The following is a 15,749-nucleotide window of genomic DNA, read 5'->3' as shown; positions in this document are numbered from 1 at the left end:
GGTCTCACTTTACAATTTAAATGTCCCCCTTTTCCCTCTTGGGAAGCAATCTGTGAATGTAAATTAAATTACTTCCCCCCTTGTTTTAAAATTAATTAAATTGCTCCAACTAGGATGTCCTTAAGATTCTGCTCGCTGACAAAACAGAAGATTTGTGCAAAGCCTTCAGAAAAAAATATACCATGGGCAATTTATGTCTTCATTGGGTTATCCCATCTTGTCAAATATATATATATATATCAGAGATCCACAATGTGTGTGCAGGCAAAGCCTCGGTTTCTTTGTACAAGACAACAACAATATGGCAGATCTGTGTTATAAAGATTGGATGAGGTTTTGCCATTTGAACTTTTATAGGGGGCTCAGCTGGTGCAGATAAAATGCTGTGATGCATACATGATAGATTTCAGAGCCCAGCAAGTAATGTCTTTAGGGAGCCAAGGCGTATAACACAAAACTCTTAGCTATAGATAATTTATTTCATTCATAGGGAGCTCTGCCCAAGTCTCAACCAATTATGTGGCTGAAAGGATTGCGGCCAATGTACTCGTATGACGATTGCAGGTGTGTGGGTTGTCATAAAAAGCAACAGCAGCCTTATCAGTGGGCATGGCAAGGGCGCATCATGCTGGTTATACAAAGACATATGTTTAGTTCTCATACAACACGTATTCTGTAGCAAATGACATCATTAGTTCTTAGCTATAGTAACACCAGCAGTTTCAAGCAGTTCTGAGTCAATCAACTGGAGCTATCATGTTTAGGGTTATATTGCATTCATTTTTAAATGTTGTCTGGCTTTGCTGGGAATTGCAGCTTCACAATTATTGCTTCTGACCCCCATTGCCAAGGGTAGAGGAGCATGGGTGCTGATTGCATGAGGAACGCCATCAAGTCACTCTTTTAATACCAAGTAAAATTTTAGATTGGGGCATAGAATCTCCCCCTTTCCCCAGTAAAGAAAAATGTAGATTACCGTACGTGCTGTCCTTATGTATGTCAGCTAGCCCACATAGGCCAGCAAACACGTTGCAGCTGCTCCATAAACTTCAGCTGGCTGGGGAATGGTAAATGTAGTTCAGCATATTTGGAGATACAAAGGTCTCCATCACCGTCACAGAAGCGGTTCAGCAATCCCAAATCCAGATGTTTAATTGCCTTTTTTCATCAGTTACAATGTTGCAAAACAAAACAGAGCCACTAAGGGGCACTCACATTATTATAATGTTCACTCCAAAAATAAAGTCATTTCCTTCCGTGACTGCACATTTGTTGTAGTTAAAGGAGCTTTACAAGATTTTTTGTTTACTCTTATTCTTGTGATGTTTTTATTTTCATATATCGTTAAAGCATCTTTACTTGCCTTTTCCAGTTTCATAACTGTACATACATACAGTATATAGAGTAATATATAGTGTGTGTGTATATATATATATATATATATATATATATTCAGTATATATCCAGAGAGGGATCTTGTCATAATAGCTTCCACATTACTATTCCAATCAACCTTGCTTTGTCTTGCAGTAATAATGGATCATCAATAATTAGAATTACTGCAGTAAACATGAGGGCAGTGAGGTCAGTGTAAGACCTAGCATTCATACTGGATGTTCTGTAGACAGTAGTCTGTATTTATTCTGTGGAAATTGAATTGAGAGATTTTATATACATATGGTAAATGTAGCACCAGAAGTAATGATCTTGATGCCTGTTTTATATGGTGTGTCTCCTTTTTTTTTTTCTGCCCCATACTCTTTCATCTGTCTTGTTCTTCTTGGTAACGTACTGAATGTATGTTAACATAAAATGGGGAACAAAAGAAAGGTTATACAGGGTTAGTTTGCTGTCTGTTACCACGGAGACAGGTAGATTTGCATGGAGCTGTAAACCCAAGACTATATGAAATTCTTAATTAAAGGGGTTTTCCAGGATTGTAATATTGATGACCTATCCTCAGATCGGCGGGGGTCTGACATGCGTGGCCTTCTCTTCATCCAGCTGATAGGCAGGGGTGTTGGACCCCCGCTGATCTCATATTGATGACCTGTCCTAAGGACAGAAAACCCCTATAATGACCTATTGCGATGTAACTTTATTTTTCATTTTAGATGCATTTGTGACAATACAAAAAAATGGTTGTGAAGATAGATATAGCGTGTAACATGGAGTTTTATATGAGACCATGAAGTCCCTATGTTGTGCTCTTTAAACATGGAGTTCAGTACTACAGATTAGGAGTTTTGGTTGTGTTAGAGTCTGTAGTATGTATATACAGTATAAGTAACAAGAAGTGGGACTGTTACTTCCCACAGAATATGTTCATTATGCATTATATGACCTATTACTGCTCTATTCATGGGCCATGGATCACCAGTGTCATTTCCCTGCTTTCTAAGATGTAATGTTGATGATATTACCCATTATGTGTGCAAGAAGGTAGAAGTAGCTATGTCTGTGCCCACAGTATATGTATTATGTAATTTCCCAGAATGTATACTGGATAACAGTAGCTATTAGTAGACATGCCATTGGGTTGACTTGACACACAGAGCCTGATTTATCATACATTTCCACCAGTTACCTGGCATGAAAAAGTTGCAAACTGCGTGTTAATGACTTTCACAACACCACAAGAGGCGTTTCTCCGCAGCCTTCGCCACTTTCCTGAAAAGGGTGTGGGGCCAGTGGCCCTGCCACATTTATCTTCTTTTATGCATAGATTTCAGCTCATCAACATGGGCTGCCGAAGGCTGTGCCTAATTTATGACGAGACGTACACGGACCCTGGCGGCACGTGGGGTTATCGTATGCATATATAGGAGCTAGACGCTGGCATAACACTAACCGTTGTATTTATAAGAAGACAGAAGGAGGCTTGATACTGCCCACAGGGTATACAGCAACTGGAGCTCTTGATACTGCCCATAATGTCTCCATGTTGCCTATAATAAATACAGGGAACTGGAAATAGGCATGACATTGAACCCAGGGAACACAGGGAGCTGGAAATGATCAGGATGTCCACGTGCTATGTGCCCTGTAGCTAGATAAATAATTTGTTATCAACACTCCCTTTTCACAGGCACCAAAATTTCACTCACACTTCTGTTCCCTTATCTATCATTTCTGGCACAAGTTATTACAGTGTGACAGCTGATCAGCAGCATCTATGTGACTGGAGTCTGTGAGATTTGTTCCTCACTTGAAAGCTGCTTTTAAAACTATAATAGTCTTAACCCTTTGTGCAGCTCAGCTCAGCCGCTGTCAGGTTTTGAACCCATGTATTGCAATTGGATTGGCGATTGACCTCAACCTGGCAGGCTATCTGGGTGGAATCTATGTAGAATGGAGTATTGTCTGTGTCACTGTGCCCTTAGAGACGTTATTATGAGAGTCTGGGACAAAGAAGAGGGAGGGATTATCGTAGTATTTGTATGTACTGGAAGACTGACAGTTCAATCTATGTACACATTATATATAGCAAAAATGTAGGTATGTATGTATATTCATAGAGGCAAGTAAATAAATCCGCTTCTGTAGATATACTCCCTGATAATTCAAGATCAAACATTTCTGGTATCCATAGATGCCAATTTATGAATCATTAAAGCTAAATATATGTATTATATATACAGTTGTGTTTGATAGTTTGTAGACCTTTCAAAATGTTCTATATTTCTTAATTTATTGAAGAAAATTATCCAATATTTCATGTCTGTGAGTGGCAAAAGTATGTGAACATTTAGGATTAGCAGATAATTTGTAGGTGAAATTAGAGTCAGGTGTTTTCAATCAATGGGATGACAATCTGGTGTGGGTAATTTGTTTTATTTAAAAAACAGGGATCTATCAAAGTCTGATCTTCATAACACATGTTTGGGGAAGGGTATTATGGCAAGAACAAAGGATATTTCTGAGGACATCAGAACAAGAGTTACTGATGCTCATCAGCCTTTAAAACATTACAAAACCTTCTCTAAAGAGTTTGGACTCACCAATCTACAGTCAGACAGGATGTGTACAAATGAAGGAAATTCAAGACCATTATTAACCTCCCCAAGAGCAGTTTATGAGCAGAGATCACACCGAGAACAAGGAGTGTAATAGTTCACTAGGTCAAAAAGGAACCCAAGGTAACCTCTAAATAGCAAAAGGATTTTCTCCCATTAGCCAATGTTAATGTACATGAGTCCACTAGCAGGAGAACAATGGTGTGCATATCAGGATTACAAGGAGAAAGACGCTGCTTTGCAAAAAGAACATTTGTGGCCATCTGCAGTTTGCTAAAGATCACCTGGACAAGCCTATTGGAACATTTGTGAACATTTTGTGCACGGGTGAGAACAAATTAAGAACTTTTTGGTTTGCATGATAAATATTATGTGAAACATTGCTGTGGTAGTATCATCATTTGGGCCTGTTTTACCGCATCTGGGCAACGACGAAATCATGAATTCCAAATTATACCAGCAAATTCTAAAGGAAAATGTAAGAACATCTGTCCGCAACCTGACTATCAATGGAATGTGGTTAATACAGGAAGGCAAAAAAAACCCTAAGCACACAAGACGTTCTACCAAATAATGGTTAAAGAAGAATAACGTTAAACTTTTGGAATGGCCAAGACAATGTCCTGACCTTAATCCAATAGAAATAGAAAGACCTGAAGTGAGCAGTTCATGGGAGGGAACCCACCAACATAACAGAGGTGAAGCTGAGGGAAGAATGGGCTAAAGTTCCCCCAAGCCAATGTCCGGGACAAATCAATAATTATCAGAAACGTTTATAGTTATTGCTGCACAAGGAGGTGACACCAGATACTGAAAACAAAGGTTCACATAGTTTTACCACTCACAGATGTGATATTGGATCATTTTCCTCAATATATAAATAACCAATTCTAACATGTTTTACTCATTTGTTTGATATGGTTATCTATATCTACTTTTAGGACATGTGAAAATCTGATATACAGTGCTTTCAAGCACCACTGTACTGATATTCTAGTTTAGCTCTCTTTACCACAACTCCCATTCTCCTTTGTGAAAGTCATTAGATTGACAAGACCTCCCATTGAAGACATGCATTGTTATATACACAGAATATAAGGCATATCCCTCTTTTAAGAATTAAATTGCAAGTTTGACAGCATTTGAGATTTTCTGTAGGTTCATTGTTGCAAACTGTCTTCTTACAATGATAGCAATAATATAGGTAAGTGCAAAACCTGAGTAATCAGAAGTTGTGGGGTGATCTATCACAATATAGTAGCAAACCCGAATGAACTTTGCTGATGATGAAAAAGTACATGCCACCTTCATATACTTTCTCTAGCTTTCCCAGCCCAGCTGATAATGACACATTGGCTGGTACAGTATGTTTGTCATGCACACAGGTAGTAAGTAATGAGCTCCATTGTGTTCCTATGTTGTTCCCCCTCCTATTCAATTCAACCAGTAAGTGGAAGAAGGCCTTTTTCTGTATTAAATTCAGAGTGTGCATGTGTAGCATGAATGTATATAGTGAAAGGAGATAAATTGAACATAATTATCTGTGCCATGTAATTGTCCAGACAAAGCAGCCTTTATTTTACAGGTCCCCACTGGGGCAGGTGGATTTCTTGTCATGTAGATAATGGACCTGTGGGGTCCCTTATTAAATGTCACATTTGCACAAGAAGATTTTTGGGTAGTTGTTTAGTGTTGTATCTGCAGGACTAAAGTGACACACACATCTTTTAAGTCTATATGAATCAATCTATTGATTGAAGGGATCAATTTATTGTCCTTTCACTAATTCCAACGACTGATCAAATCATCTTAGCCCAAAACATCTAACTAATTAGTAACGACTTTTCAGCTTTCAACTTAATTACCATTTGAAATGTCAGGTTGTGGTTTGGTCTTTAGTCAGTGTGATCAATACGTGTACATAGATTTGCTACATATAAGGAATACTCCGTGTAATTCACACCATGTAGAGTCAGGTTGTGATGGTTAAGAGTATCAAAACTGGTGCGAAAAAAAGTGGAGTAGTAGCCTATACCAGCCAAGCAGATTGTAGACCTTATTTCTTAAAAGCCCATTTGATAATTAAAGATAATAATTCCTATGGGAAATTCCTCTATATTTTCTCTGTGCCAGTTTTGCTTATTCTTTGCAATATGTCTACTTTTCTTAGTCTTCTTAGTATCTCCACTTTTCATTAGTTTGTACCAGTATTCGGCCCAGTCCAAATTCCAAAATTCAATTTGTAGTAGAACCGCATTAATACTGCCTTTCTTGTATTTTCATGGTAGGACCCATGAGTACATGGTAACGAGTCAAAAACCAACTTTCGAGGCAATGAAAATACTTTTTCTTTACAGTGATGGTCTGGCCCATATTTATTATTAAGTTGTAATGTCAGGAAATTGGAATCTACTATTTGACAACCCTGCAAATGGTGTTTCCACCTGCGGCAAATGTCATTCCTATATCCATTAACTTACATATACTGTGGCCAACATTAAGCCAACAGCCTTACAAAAATGACACAATAATTATAAAGAAAATGTACAGCTAAATTCAAATCTAGGTGAGACCTTTGCAGAGTATTTCCCTTCTAGTAGTAATATACTTTTGCATTATTACTGATATCTGGGTACATTGCTGGTGGGATGCTAAGAACACAGTCATATATAATTGTGTATTGTGTTTCATAATGTTCTAAGGATTATACACTAAGGTGGTGATTTACTAACAGAAATACCTCTATATTAGGCTTATTTATGTTACAGATTGTGGCTCAAAGGTCCTTTGCGCCACAATCTATGACTTTTCCATGCTCATGCCAGGTCTACAAAAGTGGGCGTGGCATGTCCTACACTTGTTTTAGGTATAGAAAATGGTCTATATCTATGCCAGCAAGGGAGCTGGCGTAGATTTAGAAGCAGCGGTGGATCTGCCGAAGTTATATAGAGGATCCAGCGCAGGGCCTTATTAAGACCGGTGTCTAAAACGCAGAACTTAATAAATTAACCCCTACATTTTTCAATTTGTCTGTATAGCATGAGAAAATGTGGCAATAGTTATGGCTTGAGTGGTAATAAGCTCTGTATATACAAAAGAAGAGAAAGGAGCTGATATCTGTGGTGCTGGGACTGTTAGTATATCCAGTAATATACTCAATTGGCTAACTGTAGATATGATCCAAGCTAAGTTAAATAAGGTAAATGTGAACAAGGCTCCGGGTCCAGATGGATTACACCCAAGAGTGCTTAAAGAGCTCTGTTCAGTCATTGTTGTGCCCCTGTTTATAATTTTTAAGGATTCTCTAGGTACTGGTACAGTGCCAAGTGATAGGCGCAAGGCAAATGTGGTGCCCATATTAAAAAAAGGATCTAGGTCCTCTACAGGTAATTATAGACCAGTTAGTTTAACTTCTTTTGTTGGAAAAATGTTTGAAGGACTCTTAAGGGACTATATACAGGAGTATGTAAATAATATTATAAGTGATAACCAACATGGGTTTACCAAGGACAGAAGTTGTCAGACTAACCTGATTTGTTTTTATGAGGAGGTGAGTAGAAGCCTGGACAGAGGAGCGGCTGTGGATGTAGTGTTTCAGGATTTTGCAAAGACTTTTGATACTGTCCCTCATAGACGTTTGGGTGTATTTGTAGATGGTAGATTGTATAACAGTATACAATGTCAATCAGCTGCTTCTAAGGCTACCAGGGAATTGTGCTGCTTCAAACGAGGCATGGACTCGCGAGACAGGGATGTAATACTACCACTTTACAAAGCGTTGGTGCAGCCTCATCTGGAATACGCAGTCCAGTTCTGGGCACCAGTCCATAGAAAGGATGTACTGCAGCTGGAAAAAGTACAGAGGAGAGCGACTAAACTGATAAGGGGCATGGAGGGTCTTAGTTTTGAAGAAAGATTAAAAGAATTACATTTATTTAGTCTTGAGAAGAGACATCTAAGGGGGGACATGATTAACCTATACAAATATATAAATGGGCCATACAAGAAATACGGTGAAAAACTGTTCCATGTCAAATCCCCTCAAAAGACAAGGGGGTACTGCCTCCGACTGGAGAAGAAAAAGTTCAGTCTCCAGAAGCGTCAAAGTTCTTTACTGTAAGAACGGTGAAGCTGTGGAATAGACTTCCTCAGGATGTGGTCACAGCAGGAACAGTGGACAGTTTTAAAAAGAGTTTAGATGAATTCTTAAAAGTAAATGACATTAAAGCTTATTAAAACGTGTAGAAATCTGAGTCTCACTTCCTTCTGAGATTCGCATTCCCACCTATCCCTTGGTTGAACTTGATGGACTTATGTCTTTTTTCAACCGTATTAACTATGTAACTATATGTAAGATGTCTAAGTTGTGAATCTTAATGAAAAATAAGCAAATTTGTTAAAATTCAATTCTGGTCCTATTCGGCCAAATCGCCCATCATATTCGATTTGGGTCCAAATAAATTCTACCTGAATATAAAATGGTGAATCTGTCTTTTCCTCCCTTTCGGTCTGTCTCTCTACCTCTCTCTCCTTGATTCTCTCATATCAAACCACATAAAATTTGGATTCGGTAAAGTCAGATTTTTTTTTAAAAGCCTCAAATTTCAGGATCAATTTGCTCATTTCTTGTATCCTCTAATACCACTTTCATTCACATCTTTTGGCACAAATTATTACATATTTTTTTTAGAATCTGTGTCTGGTGACCAACATTTAATGGCATTACCCTTCAGTCATTAAGGTTTAAATTATTGAACATGCAGCTGCAGCACAGAAAGGGTTAAACAGCATCTCAGAAAATAGCAGTAGAGAGCAGCTGAAGAAGAGACATGACAGGTTGGCTTAAGAATAAAATATCTTTCTAATGTATATGATTTTACAGATGCTTTCTATGGTGGCTAATATTTTCTGGATGGAGGGTAGTTAAAACATTGGGTTTTGATGAATGCTGTGTTGCTGTTACTGATGTTTATGGAGTTTGTGTAGTTTGCACGTCAGTCTGCTCTGTTTGCATGATATACACTGAGATAGATCGGTGGCTGGAGCACGCTGTGTGAGGGAGAGCATTGGTGAAGCTATGCCCCCCGCCCCTGTCACAGAGCAGCTTAGCCCCCTCCCTTCTTTTTGCTTTTGTATGCACATGCAGGGACCCTGAAGAGGCTGTGGAGAGAATTCCCTAAAGCCTTTACTCTTTGTCTAGTAGAGTAGTGTATCCGGCTATCGTTGCTTCTGTCTTCCACAATTTTCCAGCTTAGTAGAGGGAACTAGTCTTCTGAACAACAGAGGGTAAAGTCTAACACCAACGGGAGTCCCAAGTCCCCTCGCAAGCTGACTGTCGGTGGGAGTAGTGGACCTGTCAGGAATCTATCTACCTTCCTGTCTGAGCATGCTGAGAATCTGAGCATCCTTCCACATCTTTCTTGGATACAGAGAAACCAAATCAATCTTCCAAGTCCTAGAGAAATCTTACATCTGGCAACTATCTTGAAACAAGAGCGAGTGAATTTATCGAAGGCTCATATGTACACAATCCTTGTACAGAGGAGTCTACATGCATAGTACTGAGGAGAAGCATAGCAGGTGAGACCATATTTACTATACAGAAACTTGCCTGTATTCGCACGGTACAGCACAGTCGTAAGCTTGCATTTAGCTGTAAGCATTGGTCCTCTAGCGTACATTTTTCTGATGAGCCTATAGTTATCTGCCAGCCCTCCCCCCACAAGACATTGCCCCTCGTCTCTTTCTCTCTTAATTTTCTGTGCCTGCCTGGCTGATGAATGGGTGAGCGTTCTTTTGCAAGGACCGGCATTTGATGAGCCACGGGAGCCTGAACTCTTTTTCCATTCTTTTTTTTCTTCCTCTTACGATAGATATTGAGAAGTGGTTGTTAAGCTGCTGGAGAAGACCACTAAAGAACGCAGTGACGAAACTGTGTGCTGGTGTTAAAAGAAGTGGGGGTGACACTAACAGAGAGGGTGGGCTCCTCTGCCTATGTTCAGAGAGGAGGCGAATGGGGGAGTGAAAATAAAGTAGCAGTGTATTTCATCGGAAGAAGGATATCTGATAAAATGGACTGCCTGGGAGTCAGCTAGAAAGAAGAAGTATTGACAAGGAACTTTCACTCTTTAACAAGAAAGGGACTTTTAAGCCCTTAATAAGACCATGCTTTTTGGAGCACATTAAGTTTATAGTTTAATTCCTCTATGCTGTGATGTACCGGCAGTAGGTGGAAATCTCACTATCTCATCTGGGAGTGAAAGTACCACAGCTACACCTTCGCTTCTCTCACATCTTTGAATGGATTTTTGTTCTTCTTGCAGCTGGAGTCTGCATTCATATCTAAAATGCAAGGATTTTTCAAGAGGACTTCAAGAAATAGTTTCTGTTCCATAAATGTTCAAAAGGGATCTCTACAAAATCCACAGGGTTATTGTGCAGATTTGTTAATAACCTGGATGGTAATCTGATCGACAGTTACCACTGGATATACACTATTTATTTCTTGCATTTCTGGAATGGGATTCTTGAATCTCACACAGTCTAAGGTGTTTGAGAACCACGTATGTTTGGAACTTGAGGATTTCCAGAATAAAATCATTCTTGATCACACGGGGCCTTTCTCCTGCTGACAACAATCTGAGTCTACCATGGTGTCCTAATTGGAAAATGGATACTTGTAGTTGTTTTAAATGCTTTGTATATTTGAGCCATATATGACTTTGAGAAGGAGGATGTAAAACTGGATTGGGAGAAAGCATTGTGGAGACCACAGCTAGTCCCCCAAGAGATTTTGCCATGACTGGCTGCCACTACCCCGCTCCAGCTTCTGAGCGGGACCGGATCTACCAACATAAAGTCTCCCTGGTTGTCCGCTATTTTATGATCCCATGTAACATTTGCCTCATCCTACTTGCTACTTCAACGCTTGGATTTGCAGTTCTACTCTTCCTCAATAATTGTAGGTGTGGCGAGTGCCAAAACCCCATTAACCATTCTATGAGCTGTCAAGCATTGTGCAGTAGAGGTTAATGTGGGAGTGAATGTGACCAATGCTGCAGCGTCAGATAAATCATTGCTCATCGCCTGCTTTTCTGAAACTGGTCATGGGTTGTCTGTGTGCGAGCAGAGACGTGTGAATCCTCCTCATTAAACCCACCGTGTTTTTTTTTTTGCCTGAGTGACAGGATTTGAGCTTTGCAAGGGAGGTGCTTATACCCTTGGTTTACTGACCTAGTTTCTTTTGCCCGGTGTACCACGAGATCTTAAAGTCATTCGGTTAATTGAATAGTTGTTTGCTTGCTCTCTGCTGATGTATCCTTTTCAAGAATCCCAATTTGTGTGAATGAATCTTTACAATAGCAATGGTTCACTTTTTTAGTACATTCTATAGCTATCTAAGTCAGGGATAGACAAATCCAGGGTGCTCATATACTTCCGGTTCCTTCATTTAGGGGATTCTTATGGCTTCATTTAAAATGATAGGGAATTATTGAGATGATATATGTTTTGATTGCCTCATCACCTTCATTATCTTTCGGATGTTAATTACTGTTTATTATCCGCTTTAGTACTTCATTGACCCTTATAGAATGTCAGGAAAAATGACTGAAGATTTACTTAGAAACACTGTAGTACTGTGCAGAATATTCATAGAGATAGTACTGTAAAAAGTGAATAATAGAATTCTAACTTTTGACCATAAATTCACACAACATATTGAAGATTTACATAGACTACTTTACTCTCATCTGACACAATCCTCTGGGTCCCTGAATTGATATTCTGAACAGTGCAGTAGGATCTACTGTAGAGATAGATGCCCTCTACTGGCCAATTTCAGTAATGCCTTATTTGAGCTGAGGGAGCCAACCGTTGAAATGTAATCTTCTTTTAGACACAGTAATACTCTATCTATATTCTGGTAAATAGATCAGATTCTTCTCCCAGACACTTATCTTTAGTGACAATATGTTTCCGATTCACCTATAGATAATTCTAAAAGCATCCAAACAAGTAGAGATGAGCGAAGTTTTGAAAATTCAATTAAGCAGCTTTGCCAAAATTCACCAAGAAATTTGATTCATTACGAATTAATTTGTCACGAATTACTATAAAATCGGGTATACCCAGGCCACACCCAGGGTATGCCTTAGGGTACGGCCACAAGGAGAGACCATGCTGTGAGCGGGTTGTGGCCATGTTATGGTGAAGAACCGCCAAGTAGCCCGAAGCTGCCTTTAATGGCCGCGCGGCACCATTAATGCACCTTTAAACAGGGGCTGTTGCTGGTATATGGTTTGGCTGGTTAGATCTCCTGCGGGTAATTTGGCAGTAAACACAGAATATTAAGCAGCTCTGGCATACCCACTTCTCCAACCCCAGTGCTCTCCTGCCCTACAGATGGGAGCCCTTTTTCTGCCATCTGCTTTTCCTCCGTTTCCACATCATCTAATATTGATGAGAATATGTCATTAGTAACATCCAGCTCCTCCTCTCTCTGCATCTTGCTGACGTTTCTAGGACATGGAGACTTTTGAAGGATGATTTTGAAGAAATAAAGCCAGAAAAAGATGAGGATGGCCATCATTAAGACCTGGCCCCCCTAAGGGATCCAGACTGGCCGGTATTGGTTGGCACGCTGGCAGTGGAATCATAAAGGCTTCCTTCTTATTGGTATTGAATTACATATCGTAGTTTATGGCTGATGTAGGAATAAGTAAATGTAGGAATAAATAAATAAAACTGATGCAGAATAAGTCACCCTGCACACTCGCTCGCCAATATTATTCTATTAATCGTTTTCAGCAACCCTGTCCCTAGCACATGAGCGGTTGCCAGGTCTCTCCCTATACTCAGTTCACAGGACAATGGTGGAGACCATGCGGGATAAGGGTTTTATAGGACTGTGACATCACAGGGGATGGCTATCTGCGGATTGGCTGGCTGCATGGCATTATTGGTGATCTTGCGTTCCTAGGCTTATCTCCTCTACATTTAGTTTCGCTTTGTAAGACATGCAGCCGCCTATATAGGAAAACATGATTCGATACCACGAAGTGCGAGGGAAACTTTGGACTGTATTCCACTTCGAATGCTTCGCTTCGCTCAATACTACAAACAACAAACCAAATATACTGTATGTACTAATGTTGTGATTGAAAGGTGGACTCACTGTTGTCATCCCCAAGGTTAAAGTTCAGGAACAGAGCACTATCTGGCATTTGGAGCATTAGATATGACAAGGACATAGCTGGGGTACAGTGAACTTGGCATGGCATGAGTATGTTGGGGAGTAGGGAGGACCAATAGGCAGCCAGCAGAGTTGGTATTCTTTATAAGCCCTTCCATAATGTCAGTGTTACTTTGCAGCTTAGATACACCACTCACTTTAATGAGGTTTGAAAAACCCCTTGTTATTTTGTAGATTGCACAACAGTAAGTTGATTGTGGGATATTATCTCTGTAGAAACCACAAAGCATTCGTTGATTTGATATTGGTTAGTATGCATTCATTTTTATCCATGCCTGCAGTTCTACAGAGCAAAAATAAAAGCCTTGGCTCTATATCCTAGCTAACAGGAAGGGAACCTTCCTTTATTACCTTAAAAAGCAATAGAAGGGATTTAAAAAAGTGTCTATGGAGTGTAAAAAATTTCACTTCACAAGTCAGTAAGATGTGCATTATTGACGTGCTTTATGTATTATATTGCTTATCATTACTCATGGAGATAGATTATAATAATGTGAGAAGGTTAACACCGTTTCCTTCACTTTTATCTGTTGACTCCTTCATTTTACATTTTGATCAGTTATTGATTAAATCTGCACACGGTTAATTTAATAATAAGCCATTGCCTTTTTAAGGGCAGCACATTATGTGAATGTGAATTAGACGATACATGCCTGCTACAACTGTCATTGAAAAGTTATATTACATAGTTTATGATACAGTTCCTGTTCACCAAAATGTATATAGTAGGCACAAGGATCAGCTGTAAGCTGCAGGGGAATCCGGCAGCAAGTGTTTAGTTACCTTCCAGATCCACCGCAGGGATTACATGGTGCTCATTGAAATCTGTTTATGTAGAGCATGGATGTGCTAGGTCCTTGAGAGTGAGACATATTCTTTGCAGCTGGTTAATATATGAGAGTAATGAGTGGTATACCCCCTATTATCTTGGAATTATTTAAAATGGTGCTTGAAAATTATTTTTCAAAACCAGAAAATGTCATTAGTTGCACACCTATCTGCATAGAAACTAGGGCATAGATATGTGGCTGTATAGAACCCATATAACATTCAAGTACACCTACTAATAACTATACATCACACAAGTGTATATGCAAAAATACCAACTTCTCAAGTTAAAATTAATTAAAGGGGTTGTCTGGATTCGGAGCTGAACCCGGACATACCCAGAATTTCCCCAAGGCAGCCCTCTGAGATGAGCATCAGAGCATTTCATGCTCTGATGTTCTCCCTTGCCCTGCCCTGGATTGCGCACGCCAAGGTTTTTTTTTGTTTATAACTACACACTGCTGGGCCGAGGCTTCCATCTAGCTCTGTTCCCGGTGATGTCACTGGCTCTGATGGGTGGGCTTTAGCACTGCCATAGCCGTTTTACAGGCTCACTGCTGGGTGGAAGTCTTCGCCTAGTAGTCCTTATGGAGAGCCTGCTACATCACTGGAAATTTATGAAATGCCTTTGTCCTGCGCAATTCAGCGCAGGTCAAAGGAGAGCATCGGAACATGAAATGCTCTGATGCTAATAACAGGGGGCTGCCTGGGTGAAAATGTAGGTAACCCCTTTAAAAGTACCTAGGTAGTACAGCATAATCCGTAACACATCTAGTATGTGAACTCACTATATTTTAACACAGGCTGTGTACACCAAAAAACCTAAATAGGTATATTACATATGCAGCAAAAAGGTAAAACTTACCAACCAAGGAGGGAGTTGTGCCACTACGCACTTGTGATGTTCTGTTACCAGGTATCTTTTTAATCTTTTGTATGATGCATAAAGATATGCAAGATTTGGGGGGTGGGGGAGATTTGTTCATTGTATTTGATGTGCTACCTTTTTAATTTCTTTTAAAGAGAACCTAAACTTTTGTCGAAACTATGATCATGCAGCAGCACTTCTCAGAGTGCTCTGCCCTGTCAGGTTTCATAGATTCTGTTTGGCATTTCCAGCATGCAGAGTACGGATCTACAGAAAGTATATGGGATATGTAGTCCGTATGCTGGACAACAGAGCAGAGCACATGAAAGCCAACAGTGCAGAGTGCTCTGAGAAGAGCTGCTTCATGATTGTGGTTTCGCCAAAGGTTTAGGTTTAACTTGATCTCAATGAACTTGGAGAACTTGGCGTTATTGAGGACAGGATTAATAGCACCATTTCTATTTTTGCAGATGACACTAAGCTGTGTAGTACTATAAAGTCTATGGAAGATGTCCATAAACTACAAGCTGACTTGAACACTCTGAGTGATTAGGTATCAACTTGGCAAATGAGGTTCACTGTGGATAAATGTAAAGTTTTTCATGGGTGTTATTGGGTGTCCTTGTAGATGGTAGATTAAATAACAGCATACAATGTCAATCAGCTGCTTCTAAGGCCACCAGGATATTGTCATGCATTAAACGAGGCATGGACTCGCGAGGCAGGGATGTAATACTACCAGTTTGCAAAGCGTTGGTGCAGCCTCATCTGGAATACGCAGTCC

At 39.7% G+C, this 15,749-nt stretch overlaps 1 protein-coding gene across 3 annotated transcripts in view; it reads left to right on the top strand.

Moving 5' to 3' along the window:
• The window catches only part of AGRN (agrin), a 524,915-nt gene that overhangs the window by 188,097 nt on the left and 321,069 nt on the right, over nt 1–15,749 (top strand). Inside the window, exon 1 of one of the 3 annotated variants that reach the window (XM_040427053.1) lies at nt 10,107–10,977. The exons of the other annotated variants lie outside the window; for them this stretch is intronic. Within the exon in view, the coding sequence (XP_040282987.1) occupies nt 10,815–10,977 (163 nt within the window). The 5' untranslated portion in view covers nt 10,107–10,814. Of the gene's footprint in view, nt 1–10,106; nt 10,978–15,749 lie in introns of those variants that run through there. 3 annotated transcript variants of the gene reach the window in all.

Source organism: Bufo bufo, chromosome 1, assembly GCF_905171765.1.
Source record: "Bufo bufo chromosome 1, aBufBuf1.1, whole genome shotgun sequence".
In the NCBI taxonomy this organism is placed as follows: Eukaryota; Metazoa; Chordata; class Amphibia; order Anura; family Bufonidae; genus Bufo; species Bufo bufo.
This window is presented reverse-complemented; position numbering and strand designations above follow the sequence as displayed.